This window comes from Apostichopus japonicus, chromosome 20, assembly GCF_037975245.1.
Source record: "Apostichopus japonicus isolate 1M-3 chromosome 20, ASM3797524v1, whole genome shotgun sequence".
Lineage (NCBI taxonomy): Eukaryota > Metazoa > Echinodermata > Holothuroidea > Aspidochirotida > Stichopodidae > Apostichopus > Apostichopus japonicus.
The window spans coordinates 9,679,026-9,698,944 of NC_092580.1; the positions used below are offsets into that span (position 1 = coordinate 9,679,026).

Consider the following 19,919-nt stretch of genomic DNA (forward strand, 5'->3'; position numbering starts at 1 on the left):
TCGGCGTTGTGTGACCTGTTAGACACTTCCGGAACGGGTCAGAGGAATTCAGCGGAACCAAAACAAAACGAAAGTGCGGACGTACTTGTAAAGCCGTATCAGATTCAGAATACAGATCAGCAATAGGTTAACAGTTAGGGTTCGTAAAACAAGGACTCGGACAACTTTTTTCTTGGTGAGGCTGGATGCCAAAGGGTTTATATCTTAGATAATGAAATGTTATTAATTATTTTGCTCGTTGAGCATCTAATTTTATAGAGTTTGAATGTGGACACTGGTAGAAGCTTAGCCCAGTTAAGGTTTAACACGGAGAGTTAGCCTAGGCCTAACAGTAACAGTTAGGCCCCTAACAAGTAACACTAACAGTAAGAAACTAAGCTAGGCTATTACTAGTACTACTACAACTTAGACTGGTCCTAGGCTACAGTAGCCTACACAGTAACCACTGGAGCTCCCAACCTATGCTACATATTATTTATTCTTCATTGGGATCATGTCCCACTTGTCGCCGGTTGGTTTTTAGAACCATTTGATTACAGGTTGAGTTTAACAATGGTAAAATGGGAATTTCAATGCTTATGGCTCCCTGTATGAACTCTGTAGCCAACCTCATGTTGCTTCAAGGTTTATGGGGTATTTTGCAGTACATGTAAAAGAGAAAGAGTGGTAATGAGTCAAAAGTTTTAAAATCCAACCCATCCTGATAATTTACACAAATATTTGAAATATCTCAGCATGAAGATGAATGCAATAATAATAATAATAATATCTTGATCAAACTAATGCCTAATGCTTAGTGAAGGCTGAAAATCTTGACACAACACTTTTTATGAGAAGTGCTAAGAACAGATAATTTATGCTGAATAAAAGGTAACATTTTTAATGAAGAAAATCCTTAGCATGTCCATTACCAAGACTTTTGATTATCCCTTGTGTTTACTTCAGTAAAGACAGCAATATCTTTGTTACTCAAGTGCCACTTACCTAGAAAATACTACATCTTGGCTATTCACCTGGCAATCAGAGTGCAGCACTTAGAAGGTGAAGAGTAACATAGTAAACACACTTGTTGATGAAGTGCCAAGCAATTACGGCTCAAATTGATCATTACACATATTACATTGTTTTAAACAGTATGGTGAGTAACAGGTTGGCATCATTTGAAAAATATAAAATCAAAAACATCCACAATTCAAAACATTATGGTGGGGAGAATCAGTTCTCATAATATTAGGTGCCATCACAATAACCACTGCTCTTAATCAGCTTTTAATTGCAATTGCAAATAACAGGTCATTTGTGTGTGCAATGTTTGCATTTAGATAGGTATAGAACATGTGACTTTCAGCATGCAATCCCATCTTTGCCAGAATGCTGTAGGAATACGGAAATTGAACATGTAATTTTTCAGGCAACCAGACGAAAGAATAAATGCAGTTTGCCTTACTTATCTGACTGCCTGTTTTCTTATTCGCCTGGAATTATGGGGGTATGGTGCAAGTGTTAGTCCTTACTCATCTGGCTGCCAGGTAATAGGATGATACATTTTTATATTTGCACAGCAACAGGATGAATATATATAGTAAGGGCACTTCTCCGTATTCATCCCTCTGTTGGGTGACCAAAATGCTGTAGTATCCTTCTGTTATATTGCTATTGCATGACAAATGCTTATTGCATCAGGTACTGTCTTGTATGAATTATTGATACCAAAAAAGCAAAATAAATTTTACAAACTATTCATTGATTTTCGCTCTACCATCCTCAAAACATAGGTTGAGAATGTAGCAGTTTTGAAGTCAAAAAGGTATTCTAATGCTAAAATTTCAGCTCAAAATTCTGCACAGGTCTGAGTTAGACTGGCGTTAGCATAGGTCCTGTGATTTGCTTATCTTTCCTTTAATATATATAAATAGTGATTGACATTCAGCAGGTGTTCGCAGCAAGGTGTTCTCTAGGTTCATCAGACTATCATGTGAATAAAATTGATGACATGTGAAGGTTCTTTGGAGCTCTACTTGTTCATCCTACTGTACCGTATTTCAAAGAAAGCAATGTGAATTCCAATATTTCTTGATGCTTATCCACAAGTGTAGAATTTGTGTACATTTTGATTGGTTACTTAACCACCACAATTTGTCATACATTGATATCAATTGGCCTGCTTGGTAAATAGCAACAACATACTGTTTTGGGGTTGTGTATCTAGTGCAGTTGAGCATTAGAGATAGAATTCAAAGATAAGCAGTCTTTAAATGGTTAACATACTGTATGACATTTTGTGAATTGCTTTAGGCTTGTGGCTATTAGTGAAAGGTAAGGAATTTCAAAAGTCTGTCATATGGATATGTACAGGTATGTTTCTTCTCTATTTGCTGAAATTTTTAGCAGAAACGGATCCTATTGAAGTGATGCTACACTTCACACTGTAAGATACATTCATTCCACCAAATATAGATTGGAAATTTGGTCACTTTCATCTTCTTTAAGTGGGGAAAAATAACATTTAGAAGGAAGCCAGAGAGATAATGCTGATCATATTTCTTTAAATTTCTATTGAAAGCTGACAGAAAGGGGGTGAGGGGAGATGTTAGGGTTGGGGAGACAGCTACAGTAGGTAGCTTTTTAGTGAATGCAAACTGAAAATACTGACTGTTCTGCTAACCGGTGGTCAAATACTTAAAAGGAATGTCTGGTAGCCCTATGAAGATACCTTTAAAAACGATAAATAATTTTCCAAACATGTTGTCAAAGTATGAGAACGCTAATGTTGCGTTTGACAGAGAAACTATTTTTAATCGTTAAGGATGGACAGTAACGAATGTGACATCATCTTTGAAATTGCAGATTTCGACATAACCCACGCTCCGTACAGTACCTACAGTAATCACAGCAACCGCGTTTGTATTCAGATTAATTTCTTCCTTAATTAACGGTGAAGTTTCTTATAAATTAGATATGTTTTTAAAAACTCCTTAGGCTGCCATATATGTAGTAGATCGGTGGTTTCGTGGTCTTTGTGTAACAAGATAAGTTTGAACAGCAGACTCTTCGTTGTTTACATTGTGATGTTCAGCTCCAATCATCTTTCAGGTCTTTGACCTCTGTTGATCTCAAATAAGCTTTGACCTTTACAGAGAATAGGTTTCTTGTGCTCACTAAAGTGGATCCAAATACACAGTATGAACTTCACCCAACATGATATCATGAGTTTAAGTAATTGCATTGTGTATAAGCAAATGCATCACATGCTCACGCTAACATACTCCTGGACTCTCATACACGCCACCACCATTGCAGTTTCATCTTTCAGTGTTTCAAATACTTTTCAAGTTTCCTTTTACTGTAAAGTTTATCCGTGAACTTTATTTCAGCAATTTCGAAGAACAGTTTATGAACTGTGGTTTGAGTGTGAGTGTGTATTACTGTATGTGCAAGGCTATGTAAGTATACCAACTGGGCATGGTAGGCTGTATATGTTTGTGATATGTATGTAATAATATATAATAGGCAATCACCTGTGCGTGTACACACGCGAGTGAATTTGCTGCGGAAATAGGAGTGCTAACTTCAAGTCGCTCTTTTTGCCTACACTACGTCACCAAATTGATGCGTTCGAACAAACAGTGCTTTTGGTGAGAAACTGGTGAATTTGAAAACCAGATTTCTACAAGAAGAAAACGTTGAATTGGGACATGGTTAGAAAGAGAAAACTAAGAACTATAAGGACAATGTATCAAAATATTCCACCAGAAAATTCCTTTAAACATTTTGAAGCATTTATCAATGCCATGAGTAAGGAAGAAGTACACACCAGATTCAACCTCTGTGGATCAGTTAATTCACTTTCCTCCAAACAGCATGTAAACAATAAAAAGTAGATCAAGTCTGTGTTTAAGTAGAGTAAGATGTTTCATTACCTAGATTAGTGTTTATGTACACCAAAGTGTTCAGGTATCAACCTGACTTTCTTTTTACTTGAGTATGAAATTACTAGCAGTTCCAAGATAATTTAATTATGAATGCAAGTGACTTTTCATTACCCGAATGCTTTAGTACTCAAGCCACGTTAATTGCACAATTGTTGAGCCTAACAAGCTTTTAGTTGTGAATACGAACTATGTTAAGGTGGCAGGCGTATAATATTAGTCAAGGATTGACTCTCCTTGTGAATAAACAGGTATTGATAATCTTACAAAATCCTACTTTATCTTTTCGCTTTTCAGACGTTTCACTGTACGTACACATTTCAAAATGTCATAACAGTATGCCACACTTAACTTATACTGTTATTACAAGTGAACACTGGGGATCTGTGTAAGAATTGGGGAAAATGATCGCAATCTTCAAAGACATACAAGTCAGAAATTTTAAAAGAAAATGTGGATGTTATACTAATAAAGCAAATATGTGGCATATATATCCATATATATATATATATATCCATAACTATGAATTTTGACCACCATTCCATGTGATTACTGTAGCAAAAGATGGAAACAGCTTCTTCAAGTTTTGCAAAAATACAATAGAACATTGCTGTCGAACTGTTTAACTCAATAATAAAATTAAACTGGTAACTACTAACAAGGTTTTATACCAAGAGGGTATCTGCTTTGAAATATTTATTACCAAACAGGCAACAACTATGATCTTGTATTAAAATGTAAGAGCTCTTTGTGTCTTTCAGTAAAGGGTTTCATGATGCCAAAACTCTGAATTATTTCTTTCAGTTTGATGAAAGATCTTGCAATTACTCAGTGCTTTTGTGTTGTGAAAGAGCGCATAATAATTTGTTCATGTGTTTTTATCTTTTTCATCATGCAAAGCATGTAACAGCAGTTTGATTGCAGCAATTTAAGTGATTTTAATTATTTGAGGGTTTAAATGTTCTAGTATAATCCGGCAATATTTTCCTTACCGTACAGTAGCCCCAACATGTATAAAAGTCCATGAAGATTAAGATGTGCAGTACCCATTAGGCCTACTTTATGGAAAAGAAATCTGAGAGTTTTACAATCTGAAAACTCCATAATGTGTAATAATTCCATCTAAAACACACACTTTTCACATGTTTAGTTTGAGTTTGGAATTTTGTTTTATGCTGGATCAATTTCAGTTTGCTTTTCTGTCAAGTATAGGAAATGTAAACCATTACATTAAATTAGCATTGATCACATATAAGTTGTTCAGAAAGGCATGTTGGCTATTTGAAAACAAACAAGGACAAGATGGCTTTTATCGCTCATCTTTCAAGCAGATGTTTTTTGTCTTTTTCCAGTTTTTATAATGAACTATCATTGTACCTTTGATCTTTATATATAAGCTTATGCAAACAGCATCAGTGTTGTACAAATATGGATGCTAAAGCAGACTTTCAGGGCAGTATTGAGGATGACTTTCGATATGGATCTAATGTGGCTGCAGCTGACATTGGAGTCCGTATGGGTATGATTCTTTTCATTTCCTTTGTTTTCATGAAATTTAAGTTTTGATATGTATCCCAGATTTATGTTGCACACACCAAACTGTAATTAGCTGGTTGTGCTTCATATCAAGAGTTTAGCCAGCAACTCATTCAGCCTAGTGAAATGTGAAGAATTACAAGCACAGTGTTGTTACACACATAACACTGCTAAGTTGATACTAAAAATAGCAAAAAAAACATTTTGTGAGTGTCTGTGAGAAAATTCACTACCACATAGATGTGCTGCAGCCTTCACAAGATATTTCAGGGAAATGTTGATGAGCTACAGAAGATGTCACCAAGCCACTCTCAGTTCAAAGCTTTTAGTGAAGTGGGAGGAACCTCCATACTGCAGATTGTGTCCCCTACGTTCTCTGCCTAGCAATAAAGCACTGTTTCCTACCCTCAACAGAACCGCTGGTGCAACAAATGCCATGTTCAGTGCAACTTTTTCTTTTTGATCCAAAGCTACACTTAAGTGGAAGTTAGCCTCAATGATTAATGATAAACCACTTTAGTCCTGACCTATATATATGCTTTGAAGCTGCAACTTGAAAGCTAAATATGCCAGATTTCTCTTTCACAAAGGAAATTACATCAACTAACATATCATACTTCATATGGGCTGAGAACATTTTTCAGGTTGTTTGAAGGGTTGTAATATTACTCTAATGAAGATTTCCTTGTACCTTTTTGCTTTCAAGTAAATAGGATGAAGTAAAAAAAGCATATTAATTTTTATTTCATGGATGTTTGGTGCCTGTTCTTTGTAATTTAGGTTTCCTGCGGAAGGTGTTCTCCATCCTGACATGCCAGCTGGCACTTACTACTGCAGTATCAACACTGTTCTTGTTCTCAGAATCTGTAAAGGGTTTTGTACAGACAAGGTAATGTAGTATGTGATGTATACAATATTAGAAGATTCCATTTATATTTCTGTCGGCAGTTAATTATACACAAAAAATAACAATTACAAATTCCAGAGTTGCACCTTGTACATATCTAGGAAAATGGAACATTGTGAGACATTTCTGGTCTCAGTTTAAATTGTGTAAAAAGTGGTCTTGGTTCCAAGAGTTATTGATGTAATTTTAAATCTTATAAGTGATTTCACACATTGATGACAACTTCTACCCTGGGTACAGGCCATTATATCATACCACCTACGGTAGATGTACTGTGTACACAAAATCTATTTAAATCAACCACAACTTATACCGTTTTATATTGATTGTAATACATGACTTACAGGTCTTCAGTGTGAGTAGCTGCTACTGTGTGGCAATGATAAAAGTGGTTTTCATTTGAGGACAGAGCCTTTGTGTTACTTATTTTCTCAGCCCTGGGATGTTGATGATGAACTTCATACTGACGTTTGTCGTGATGATGGCACTCATGGTGAAGAGAAGAGAGGCCCCCGCAAACATGATCCTTCTGTTTGTGTTTGTAAGTCAGCAGTTTCTCTGTTATCTTTGTATTAGGTCACAAAGTGTGTTAAATTCACTAAAAAGAAATCAGTATGCAGAGTATAAATGTTGTAAAAGTAAGTTGGCCTGACCTTTCGATCCTATCAGGATCTTCTTCAGGGGCTAAATGACAAGTTACAGTAACAGAAGGGACAAAAACACACACAGAATACAGACAGGTTAATGAGCATGGTTAACACAAAGAGATAGGTGTAAGGGGATTAGTAGACGTACAAAATGTAAAAGGAGAAGTAGGTGTTTAGTAGCAATTTTCTTGACTTGTTAGACCCCACTGTCCTTGACAGAAGGTGTGTCCTTGGTCTTCCTCACATTTAAGGTGAAACAGTGCTGCAAATAAATATCCCTTTAATAGGAAACAGTCCAAGCTAGGGCCACCCTTGCACCTCTCTGTTGATGGCATTGTCGAGGCTTGACAATCAGATGAGAGGTTCGTCCCAAAAATGTAAGAAACTGAACAATTGTCATAATAAGTTTTAGTTCAATTTCAAATGTTTAACCAGACTTTTTCCATTAAGTTGGACTTTTTCTTCAACAAGTGACTTTGCAAAGCAATTTTTACTATTGACGCATGAAAGAGCTCTTCTCTCTCAATATTAAATGTCCCATTTTATCTTTACAGACTTTGCTAGAGTCGATCACAGTTGGTACTGTGGTGACATTTTATGACAAAAGCGTCGTTCTAGAAGCATTTGTTCTGACTTTAGCAATCTCATTTGGTTTGGTCCTGTACACATTCCAATCAAAAAGAGACTTCAGCTCTTGGGGTGCTGGGTGAGTAGTGTATTTCTTTCATTATTGATTTCTAGCCAAAGGCAAAGGAATCTATGCAATGGTGGTGGCGTGTATGAGAGTCCAGGAGTATGTTAGCGTGAGCATGTGATGCATTTGCTTATACACAATGCAATTACTTATATACAAACTCATGATATCATGTTGGGTTAAGTTCATACTGTGTATTTGGATCCACTTTAGTGAGCACAAGAAACCTATTCTCTGTAAAGGTCAAAGCTTATTTGAGATCAACAGAGGTCAAAGACCTGTAGTCTTGAAAATGTGATAACTCCCAAGGTCAGCTTGGATGAAATGCTTACTTGGTAGAAGGAGCCATTATATTGATTGCTAGAACACTGTTCATTTCTGTGGGAGTCAAAGCCTTAAACATTGTTAACATGGTAACATCAAAAGTAAAGCTTGGATGAAGCTCATACTTACATTATGCATACTCAGTATTTGGACTGACAATAGGGAGTACAAGAACCCAATTGAGAAACCTGAAACCTTGTAAACATTAAAAGCTGCAATAGTAAATTTGTACTTTCATACTTTGGTGAGTGCAAGATCCCAATTGAGGTTAATGAAACTTAGGTAAAAGTCTCAAATCCTTGCACAAAAGATAAACTGCAGAAGCAAAGCTTGGAGAAACTTCACACTTGGTATGTAGATTCAATTTAGTGTAATCAATTTGTGAACCCAATTTGAATATAAATTAATACCAGTACTTAAGTCCACATTATTGAGTATAATACTCATATTGTTTACTGTGCAAGTTTAAGTTCTTTTGATGTCAACAGAAGTCAAACTTTGTAAACACACAAACTCCAAAAGTAAAGCATATATGAACTTGATATGTTGACATGTAGGTCAGAATAACCACAAGAATTACTGTACGGAGTTACTATCGAAATACTGTTGAATATTCTCATACAATGTGTGACAAGGAATCACTGTAAAGCTGATTGGCATTTCTTGTTGTTTTTTCAGACTTTCTGTAGCATTGCTGGTATTGCTGATGGGAGGCATTATGAGGCTATTCTTTCCATATTCAGATGCCCTTGAGTGGTGTTTGAGTGTCGGTGGTGCCTTGGTCTTCAGTCTGTTCATTGTGTTTGACACTAGCCTGATCATGCACAAGGTTTCCCCAGAGGAGTACATCATGGCCTGTATCAATCTATACCTGGATATCATCAACTTATTCCTGCACCTTCTAAGGATCCTAAGCAAAAGCCAAAAGCAGTAAAAATTAATGTTGTGTATTCACCGTGAATCATATTTCATCCAGCAGAGATTACTCTTCCGTTTGTAAATGATTAAAGAAATTCTTGTTTGTGCTTTATATTGTGTTTGGAATCCAGTTCTTGAGTAATTTAACTTTATTACATAATTTGAAATTAATCAGTTACCATGTCTCTAGATAAGTTTTCACAGGTTTGGTCTCTTCCCCAGCATGTTCATCTGTATTTGCTGAAGATGAAGGTGCTAGTTGTTCCTTTTTGATTGTTTTTTTTGTTAGTCTGTCTGTATGTTTGTCTTTCTTTTCTTCTACTGTTTTGTACATACCTGATAAACTACTGAAAATATTATAAACTGATATGTGTTACCTTTGTTAATTATGTAAGATGAAGACAAGCAGCTCACCCAACTCATGAATTATTTAAAGATCATTCCTATTGAACTGAAACATTAGTTGAAAGTCATTTGTTATCTGTGCAAAACTGTCTGTGGTGGTAGATACTTTTAAGTGATAATACTTTATTTTATTTGACAACCATGAAAATGATGGCAAAGAAAATAATTAGGATAACAGTAGTCCTAAACTAAGATAATTTTATCGTTTTGATAATTACATAACTTAATGGTCAATATGGGATAAGTTGTTTTCAAATAGTACTAAATTGAAATAGCTTTAAAAAAAAAAAATAGATATATATCATATATTATACTGGAGTGATATGCTGGGACAGAGCAAAAGTAGGAAACTTCAACTGCATGCTGCCAGTGTAGAAGCCAGCAGAAACAAAGCAGGTGTTTTATGACAATGGCCACTATTGTTCTAACCAGGGGAATGCTCTGACATCTCCATAATAACAGTTTCCTGCCTGTAATAATGTTGTCATAGCAAGGAGCCATTCCCTGGTCATACAGGCCTATAATAAGTAGCCCTGTAGGCTGTACACTGCTGGCAATTATTATCACAAAAGTCAAATTGACTGCCAAATGTTTTACTGTGAAATAGAAACTTCAATATTTTCAAGATTACATGTAATTAAGGAAGGAACCTTGAACCACTTCTGCACAGTTGTAAATTTAGTGTTTGGTAATGTTCGTATGGCAGTTTTTTGTGTGTCACTGATACCAACTAGCAGGGGTAAGAAACTGTTGGCTTGTTCACTTTGAAGACATGATGTTGCAGGTTTTAGTCAACACCTATCCTCGTTTAAGATATTCTCTCAGATAATTAAAGAGAATTGATTTCCATTGTCTATATAAACATTAAAGAAATTGTTCACATTGCACAATCACTTCATATGGAGCAGTGATTTCAACAACTTCGAACCCCTTTGTTTCATAAAATTGTGGTGTATAAAGTTTTTGTAAAAAATAAATCGAAAGTCTTTGTCAATGCATGTGTTCACAACTTTCAATTTTCGATGATAATAGAATGGGAGACAGTGAATGTATTTGGAACCTGCATAAGCTTTGTGTAAGCTTTGCTATACATTAACATGTGTTGGTATTTACAAACAGTACTGAGTATATATTCTATGGAGATGAAAATGAAAATTTCATTCCTTTATTTGAAATAAATTGAAGAAAAAAGTCACTCACCTGCACTCTTTTCCTTTTTGGTTTCTGTGTAAATTATATCCATTGCAATCTTAATGGTATTGGTGTGTACATGTATGTGAAACATCTTGCTCATAAACAAGATATCTCAAAAAGGGAAGGATGGATGGTTGTCAAAGTTTGCATGTGGATGCCACTTATTGAGGTCAAGAAGCCTATCGTTTACAGTGTAAGTCATAGGTCATTTGGGATCCACAGGGACAAAAATAAGAGTTAAACATAATATCTCAAAAAAATAATGGTTGGATGAATCTCATATTTAGTAAGTGGATGCTCCATATTGAGTTGATAAACTCTATTGTTTTCATTGGAGGTCAATGGTCAGGAAAGGTTAATATCTCAAAACATTGTAAACAATGTATCTCAATACAGGAAGCTAGGGTAAATCTCATAGTATGTATATACATGGGCGGCGATCCTGGGGGGATGGGGGGATATATCCCCCTTGAAAATGGGTGGAGGGGATGTAATACACCATATCCCCCCACAAAATGCCAGGGATAAGAATATTTTCATGCCTACATTTATGCATCATCGTGAATGTACGGCTCTTTTTTAGCTCATTTCTCGTCTACCATAAACGCAGTGCAATCTTTTTCAAATAAAGCGTCTTTATAAAGCAAGAATAGTTGACTGTAGGCTTCATTGGCCCTATAACATCAAAAGGTATTATTGCACCCACGTTTTTGATATAGTACATATATGGCTTGCGAGTCACTTCGCCCAACAACCATTTCGCCCAACTGCCATTTCGCCCAACCAGCCTGGTCATTTCGCCCAACCGCGTTGGTCATTTCGCCCAACCAGCATGGTCAGTTCGCCCAACCGTGTTGGTCATTTCGCCCAACCGTGTTGGTCATTTCGCCCAACCGTGTTGGTCATTTCGCCCAACCTTATTTTTACTAATATTCAGTCAGAATAATATTACTTTTTCTATTCCACCAGTTCAATTTGATTTATTTTGGGTTAGGTTACTTCGTAATAGGTAAATAAAAAAGTGAGGTCCGCTCGATGTCGATCGGAGTCTGAGTAGTTATTTCGGGTATAATGGGAGGATTACACTACTTTAGGCGTTTACGCATACAATGGAAGTTATATTATTATACAAACACAGGGGAATCGGTCTTCATAAAAACCTATCAAACCTAACCCCTAAAACACTGATCCATCCTGCTGACTAACAATTCCCGAACGTTTCCTTATTAAATTGAAAAAAAAATATATAAAACCCGTCCGTAATATTGAATTACTATATTTAATCAATGTAACCACTTTATCAATGTAACCACATATGTATTCACCAGGCGCGTATCCAGGATTTTCTAACCCGGGGGGGGGCGAATTACTATCTAAGCGGAGCGCCACCATCGGTTGGCGCGGAGCGTACAAGAAAATTTTTGGTTTTGATACCCCCCAGATCACCGGAAATGGCACTTCTCGAGCTTGAAAATGAGCAACCAGATGTACACTTTTGCCTGAGAAGCAAGTATTTCCCAAAGTTTTTTTTCCATCCATAACCTTTTTGAAGATTGTCACCAGTCACACATCATGTTCGACCTGATTGCATGTCCTATGGATGATTGCTTTTGTAGGTGATTCTACGTCACGGCCCACAATATCCGAAAGCCCCACTTTTGAAGGTTTTAAGCCCATTATTTGTTGAGAATTTGAAAATTGAGATTTCTCGTGAATAAAATCACTTGAAAACATAGCCATAATGTTGCAGAAAATTCAATCTATGGATAACCAATATAGAAAAACCTCCTTGAACCCCTAACAGACAGGTCAAAATTGCACGAGTAGAGGAAAGTATGATGAATAATGTTGGTGAGGAAATTTTGGAAAATTCCGACACAGTTAATTTCTTGGTGTAGAAATATTGCAACCTCTTATAATGGCTATTGTAAAACTTGGTTGAAGGAAATGAAAAATAGGAGATATTTCCGATATCAGGTATATCGAAACCGAACACTACACACATAGGCGTAGGTCCCGTAGGAGGCGGGGGCTGCAGCCCCCCCCCCCCCCTCCGCAACCCAATTTTTTCCAATTTTTTTCGGACACCTACTGAAAGAAAAATAAATAGCAATGAATAGCTTAAAAATGATCACCGTGGTAATTAAAATAAAGTTGTAAGCTTGGCCGACATTACTACTGTAAAAGAGAGTTTTGACATAAATGGATCTGTATGCTTTTTCTCCATCTACATAAGATATTTGGTTGTTTACATTAGCATTTGGCGGTATACTGTGCAACTTTGACGGACCGTGCGGTACACGATGGCATGCAATGTAACGACCGATGTTTGCTTATATGATATTGGCATCGATATGTTGAACGCGCGCGAAAAATTTTGGCTTTTTTTTTCGGGCAAGTCGTTACAGCCCCAAATCCAATTGGGCTACGCCTTCGACTACACACATAGACAGTTTTTGAGGCTGTTCATCGTGGAAAATGCATTTCAATGCTCACTGATATGATGTTATATCTGCTCTTTGCTTTACAAATTCGAACAGGCGTGTAGCGAGTAATTGCCTGTAGGCAAACTATCTAAGCGAAGCGCCACCATGTGTTGGCGCGAAGCGTACAAGAAAAATTTTGGCCGAAAATGCCTCCCAGATCGCTGGAAATGACACTTCCCAGGCCTTGTAAGTTGCATCTAAGCATTGTCTATTTTGAAATTACTAGCGACGTCATAAAGAAAATTTGCTCGGGGGGGGGGGCGGTCGCCCCCTTCCCGAAATGTTCCCCGACGACTCGGTCGAGTTCAAGACCAGCCACAGTTGGTTCCATATAGCACAATTCTACAATTTTTTAAGGCGTCCATACACACACACGCGTTATGATAGACCATATATAGTATTTATATAGATACATTAGTGAGAGAGGAAAAATGGAAACGTCAAAAATGGAGTTGTCGATGTAAGGGGTAGGGTGAGGCGCACACCCCTTCCGTAATCCTTGATCTGTCACTGGCTACCTGTGTATATAAAAGGGATCAGCGCTTTAACTATGACTGTTCCTCTTTCTCTTCCCGAGGTCTTGGCTATCTTCTACTCCCTCCTTTCTCCTTTTTCCCTCTTTTTTTCTTTTTCTTTTCCCTTCCTTCCTCTCCTCCTTTTCTTTTTTTCCCCCTCCTTTTCCCTTTTTTCTTCTCTTTTTTTCTCTCCTCTTTTCCTACCCGGGGGGCGCGCGCCCCCAACGCCCCCCCCCTGGATACGCACCTGTTCACATATGTAATCAATTTAACCACGACTTCAAGTTTCCTTAATACTCGGTTCGTATCCCGTAACGTTAGCAATTCCCGAACATTTACTATATCAAACCTATCAAACCTAACCCCTAAAACACTGATCCATCCTCAAGATTCCTTAATATTCGGTTCGTATCCTGTAACGTTAAAAATTCCCGAACGTTTCTTTACTAAAGTTATACAAAGTAAAGGACTTCAAGTTTCCTTAATATTCCTTAATATATGAACGTTTACTATCAAACCTAACCCCTAACACACTGATCAATCCTCAAGTTTCCTTAATATTCGGTTCGTATCCTGTAACGTTAACAATTCCCGAACGTTTCCTTTTGAAATATCATATTTAATCAAGGTTGGGCGAAATGACCAGGCTGGTTGGGCGAAATGACCAGGCTGGTTGGGCGAAATGACCAGGCTGGTTGGGCGAAATGACCAGGCTGGTTGGGCGAAATGACCAGGCTGGTTGGGCGAAATGACCAGGCTGGTTGGGCGAAATGGTAAGGTTGGGCGAAATGGCAGTTGGGCGAAATGGTTGTTGGGCGAAGTGTCCTGCTTCCCATATATGCACCCTCATAGTATTCATATAGGCCCTATAGTAGGCCTACACACGAACAGCTGAGAATCTCATGTTACCAGGGTAATGCTTAATACACGTTTCACCTGGATGCCCTAGCAATCGGTACCTAGGAATGCAACTATGTGTAATTGTGTATTGCATGTGTATAGGCCTATAATAGCCTGCATGAGGCCATTTTCTTCATCGAATTATATAAAAGAGCACTCGAACATTCTAACGTAGCGCCTGAAACAAGATTGACAGGGGCAATTTTCCCAAAATAACACCCGAAATTAAAAAAAAGTATTTTGGATCCTGATTATGAGATTTTTCGGACATGATATCTCTATTTTAAAGTTGGGTATATGCCGCTTGGAAACCTTGGGAAGTGCCGTTTCCGGCCATCTAGAGGGTTTTTAAATCCCAACATTTTCTTGTACGCTTCGCGCCAACTCATGGTTGCTATTTAAGTACCGATTTAAGTTATTGTGATGCGATTGGACTATATATTCTGGTAGAAGAGAAAGAGTGAGATTTGTATATATGTAAATGAGAAGTGGTGCCATCCCAACCATCTGTCATTATTAAACATGTTCAGCAAGCATTGAGAAATTAACAGTCAGTTTGAGACCATATTATTTACCCCGGGAGTTCTCTAATGTTATTGTATGTATCATTTATGTGCCCAATCGTAACATTGCTTAATCGGCCGCTTTGGAACTTTGCGATGTCATAAATGTCAACAACCTAAAATGTACTGCAGTCATCTCCTACGTTCTTCACTGCATACATATTGATCGCTACAACAGGGATCAAGGACAGTGGCGGAGCGTCCATACAGTCAGAGGGGGCGGATGCCCCCCTGACGGACTCAAATGGACTGCTTTTTTATTGCGCTCTCAAATACCTATTGACATTTGTCACATTTTGTTGGTGTAATTTTTTGACAACATGGCGATGACACCTATTTATTATTCGTTTATCTGCAAATTAGCAAGGCCCGGAAAGGGTCATTTCCGGTGATCTAGGGAGTATCTTTACTCAAAAATGTTTGTACGCTCCGCGTCAACTGGTGGCGCTCCGCTCAGATAGTGTCGAAAGCGCCCCTACAGACCATTCTCGCCCCCCCCCCCCCCGACCAATACCCCTAGCTCCGCCACTGATCAAGGAGCCAGTTCAAGACAACAGACTACGCTCAATCGTCAGTCAGAAAATGAATACTCACTTAGGCTTCAACATCAACAAAGAACTTTTCAGGCTACAATCAGACAACGGTTCATGGAGAAATTCACCACCATCACGTCTCTTAAAAAGAAGTAAATGGCGGCCCATAAAAACATGCAAAACACTGTTCCTCCCACTGATCTGTATTGTACAGATCAGTGGTTCCTCCGCTAAACATGCACCTCAAAATTTTTCACCTCAACGACGCCATCACTCGGGAACAAACAACTATAGAAATAAAAGAATATCTGCGGACAGAAGAAGTAGACATCGCTTGCTTAAACGAAAGCTTACACCATCCACAGCGCCCACCTAGACTAGATGGGTACAACACTCACCACCTCCGGAAAACAAACACAAAAGAGGCATCATGATAGCAGTTAAATCCAACATCTCACATCATCAGAGAAAATCCAGCTGCAAATAAACCAACTGGTCAACATATAGAAAACTTCTCACACAGAACATTACCATCCCGCGTGAAGTAAACACCATCCAAGACATAGAGAATTACACAACCGAAATCACCAACAACATCCTCGACGCCAGCCAAGAAGCCATCCCACACCAAATCCAATATAGACAACAGAGTAAACTCCCTCGACATATATCGCCAACCTCATCAAACAACGCAGGAAACTTCGCAGACTCTATCAACGCACTGATGACATTTTCTTGAACTGAATGGTTCCAATACTAAAGAAATGCTAATTGACTTTTGTCGTAACACCATTTCTCCACCACCTGTCACTATCAAGGGGACGGCAGTCGATCGTGTTCATTCATATCAATATCTTGGGGTACTATTGAAAAACAAATTAACATGGGGGGGCGGGGTCATGTTGATGTTTTGGTTAATAAGTTAAACTCTAGATTGTACTGTCTCCCAAAAACGTCAAATTTTAATATTGTATTATATATAATTGATAGTGAAATTTAAATGTTCTATAATGGATCAACTAGTGGGCCTTGGCGTTACTACGTGATCCGTTGGGGTAGCAATATCAATAAAACTGAAAAGAATCGTATATAATTGTAAAGAAAGCGGAAGTAATTGTTGTGATGTCTCAGCCTTTAGTGGCTCAACCTCACAGTGCTTCCTACAGTTTGTCGAAAATCAAGTTGCACGGAACATTTGACTAGAAAAGTCAATTACTGAATTCAGCGAAATCTCGTTGTTATATGCTTAATGTGGCGAACAAGGAAAACACGAGAAGCAGATCACAGCGTCCTATAAAATCAAGTAGCATATCCAGTATCAAATATATCATATCGTTCTTCATTTTTATTTTGCATTTTTTTGGGCTGCTCCCGTGACGTCCCGGAAAGTTTCTGTGTGTATGTGGGAGGAGGGGGAGCTTTTGCCCCTGGCTACGTCACTACCATCTTTAAAAGTAGCTTGGTCACATTGTTAGCAAGCTAGGTTTAAACTAATTCACGATTTGTCAACATGGGAAAACATGAAGTTGGTTGTAGTGTTGACATGCCATTTGCTACTGTAGTTCGTTGTATAACCAATGCGCCCATTACCAGATCTCAAAATGTGTTTGATCATATTTTCCATAAATAAAGACAGGTCTGACTGTATATATGCTGTCCAATTCAAATACTTTTGGAGTTTATTTCAAACAATTGTATACGGTTCCAGTTACAATTGTGGAATTACTTATCACAGTGTTTGAAAATAGTATATCATTACGGAATGTCTGCGCGGTTGTCGTGTTACTCAATTTATAACATTTTGGAGTCTACTTCAAGGCAACACTGTAGATGTAGCCTATATCGTTCAAAATACTATTTTTTCTATTACAATACAAAAGTTTGGTCTTGTGGAAAATGGATGATGCGGCCAACAACAGTTAAGTTTGCAGGTGCGTATCCAGGGGGGGGGGGGGCGTTGGGGGCGCGCGCCCCCCGGGTAAGGAAAAGAGGAGAGAAAAAAAAGAGAAGAAAAAAGGGAAAAAAGAGGGGAAAAAAAGAAAAGGAGGAGAGAAAGGAAGGGAAAAGAAAAAGAAAAAAGAGAGAAAAAGGAGAAAAGGAGGGAGTAAAAGAGAGCCAAGACCTCGGGAAGAGAAAGAGGAACAGTCATAGTTAAGGCGCTGATCCTTATTATATACACAGGGTACTGCCAGTGACAGATCAAGGATTACGGAGGGGGTGTGCGCCTCACCCTACCCCTTACACCGACAACTCCATTTTTGACGTTTCCATTTTTCCTCTCTCACTAATGTATCTATATAAATACTATATATGGTCTATCATAACGCGTGTGTGTGTATGGACGCCTTAAACAATTGTATAAATTGTAGTACAATTGTGCTATATGGAACCAACTGTGGCTGGTCTTGAACTCGACGGCGTCGTCGGGGAACATGACGCATTTCGGGAAGGGGGCGACCGCCCCCCCCCCCCCCGTGCAAATTTTCTTTATGACATCGCTAGTAATTTCAAAATAGACAATACTTAGATGCAACTTACAAGGCCTGGGAAGTGTCATTTCCAGCGATCTGGGAGGCATTTTCGGCCAAAATTTTTCTTGTACGCTTCGCGCCAACCCATGGTGGCGCTTCGCTTAGATAGTTTGCCTGCAGGCTTCGCCCCTCCCTTGGCAATTACTCGCTACACGCCTGTTCGAATTTGTAAAGCAAAGAGAAGATATAAGATCATATCAGTGAGCATTGAAATGCATGTTCCACGATGAACAGCCTCAAAACTGTTTATGTGTGCAGTCAAAGGTGTAGGAGCCAAATTGGATTTGGGGCTGTAACGACTTGCCCGAAAAAAAGCCGAAATTTTTCGCGCGCTTCGCGCGCGTCCAACATATCGATGTCAATATCAGCCCCCGCCTCCTACGGGACCTACGCCTAAGTGTGTAGTGTTCGGTTTCGATATACCTCATATCGGAAATATCTCCTATTTTTCATTTCCTTCAACCAAGTTTTATGATAGCCATTATAAGAGGTTGCAATATTTCTACACCAAGAAATTAACTCTGTCGGAATTTTCCAAAATTTCCTCACCAACATTCTTCATCATACTTTCTTCTACTCGTGCAATTTTGACCTGTCTGTTAGGGGTTCAAGGAGGTTTTTCTATATTCCTTGTCCATAGATTGAATTTTCTGCAACATCATGGGTATGTTTTCAAGTGATTTTTATTCACGAGAAATGGGAATTTTCAGATTCTCAACAAATAATCGGCTTTAAACCTTCAAAAGTGCGGCTTTCGGATATTGTGGGCGGTGACGTAGAATCACCTACAAAAGCAATCATCCATAGGACATGCAATCAGGTCGAACATGATGTGTGACTGGTGACAATCTTCAAAAAGGTTATGGATGGAAAAAAACTTTGGGGATATACTTGCTTCTCAGGCAAAAGTGTACATCTGGTTGCTCATTTTCAAGCCCGAGAAGTGCCATTTCCGGTGATCTGGGGGGTATCAAAACCAAAAATTTTCTTGTACGCTCCGCGCCAACCGATGGTGACGCTCCGCTTAGATGGTAATTCGCGCCCCCCGGGTTAGAAAATCCTGGATACGCGCCTGGTTTGAAACAGAGTTCAGCCAAAATCCTTTGTGGTCCTCTTTCAAAAGTGCCGGGTGACTGGAAGTTACTCACCGAGTTTAATTTGTAAGTGGGCAGAGTATAGACATGCAACGGTATCTATAAAAATGGGGTTATTATATGTTACACACATTGTCAACAGTCAAGTCGACTGAAGTGTAACTTCGCCGATGTTATAGCTGGTGGAACTCGATGGACGGGCTTCACGTCGATGAAACAGAACAATCTAGGGAGGCCTTGTATGCAAGCTAATTCCAGGAGGAAACCTTTTAGATATCAGGTTTACGGAAGCTTAAAAGTGCCACTAACTTTAGAAAACTTGACCCCAATAAGTCAACATTTTTCAGTATATTATTTAGATACCAAGATAATATCTTATCAAAAATCAGAAAAATGTTGGATTGCTTAGAGCAATTGAAAATTTTTCTGCAAAATGTTCAATGGACAATTTATCAGATCTCGTCAATTCAACATTTTACTGAAAAATGTTCAATTGTTCAATTGTTCATTTCATTCCAACTGAATAATTGAACAATTTTCTGCAACTTGAAATGTTGAATTGACCACTTATAATATGTCGTCAATTCAACAATTTTCTGCAAAAACGTTCAATTGACCACTTATCATATCTCGTCAATTCAAAAATTGTCTGCAAAATGTTCAATTGTTCACTTCATTCCTGCTCAGTTGGAATGAAGAAAATAGTATGCAAGTTGTTTTGCTATTAAACATTGCGAGTTGTT

General features: G+C 38.2%; 1 protein-coding gene across 1 annotated transcript; it reads left to right on the forward strand.

Moving 5' to 3' along the window:
• Positions 1-25: 25 nt before the first annotated feature.
• On the forward strand, positions 26-10,555 carry LOC139962057 (protein lifeguard 4-like). Its single transcript, XM_071961902.1, has 6 exons — positions 26-175; positions 5,327-5,448; positions 6,246-6,354; positions 6,808-6,913; positions 7,574-7,725; positions 8,716-10,555. The coding sequence occupies exons 2-6, from the start codon at positions 5,358-5,360 to the stop codon at positions 8,969-8,971; spliced, it is 714 nt and encodes a 237-aa protein (XP_071818003.1). The 5' UTR covers positions 26-175; positions 5,327-5,357; the 3' UTR covers positions 8,972-10,555.
• The last annotated feature ends 9,364 nt before the right edge of the window (positions 10,556-19,919 follow it).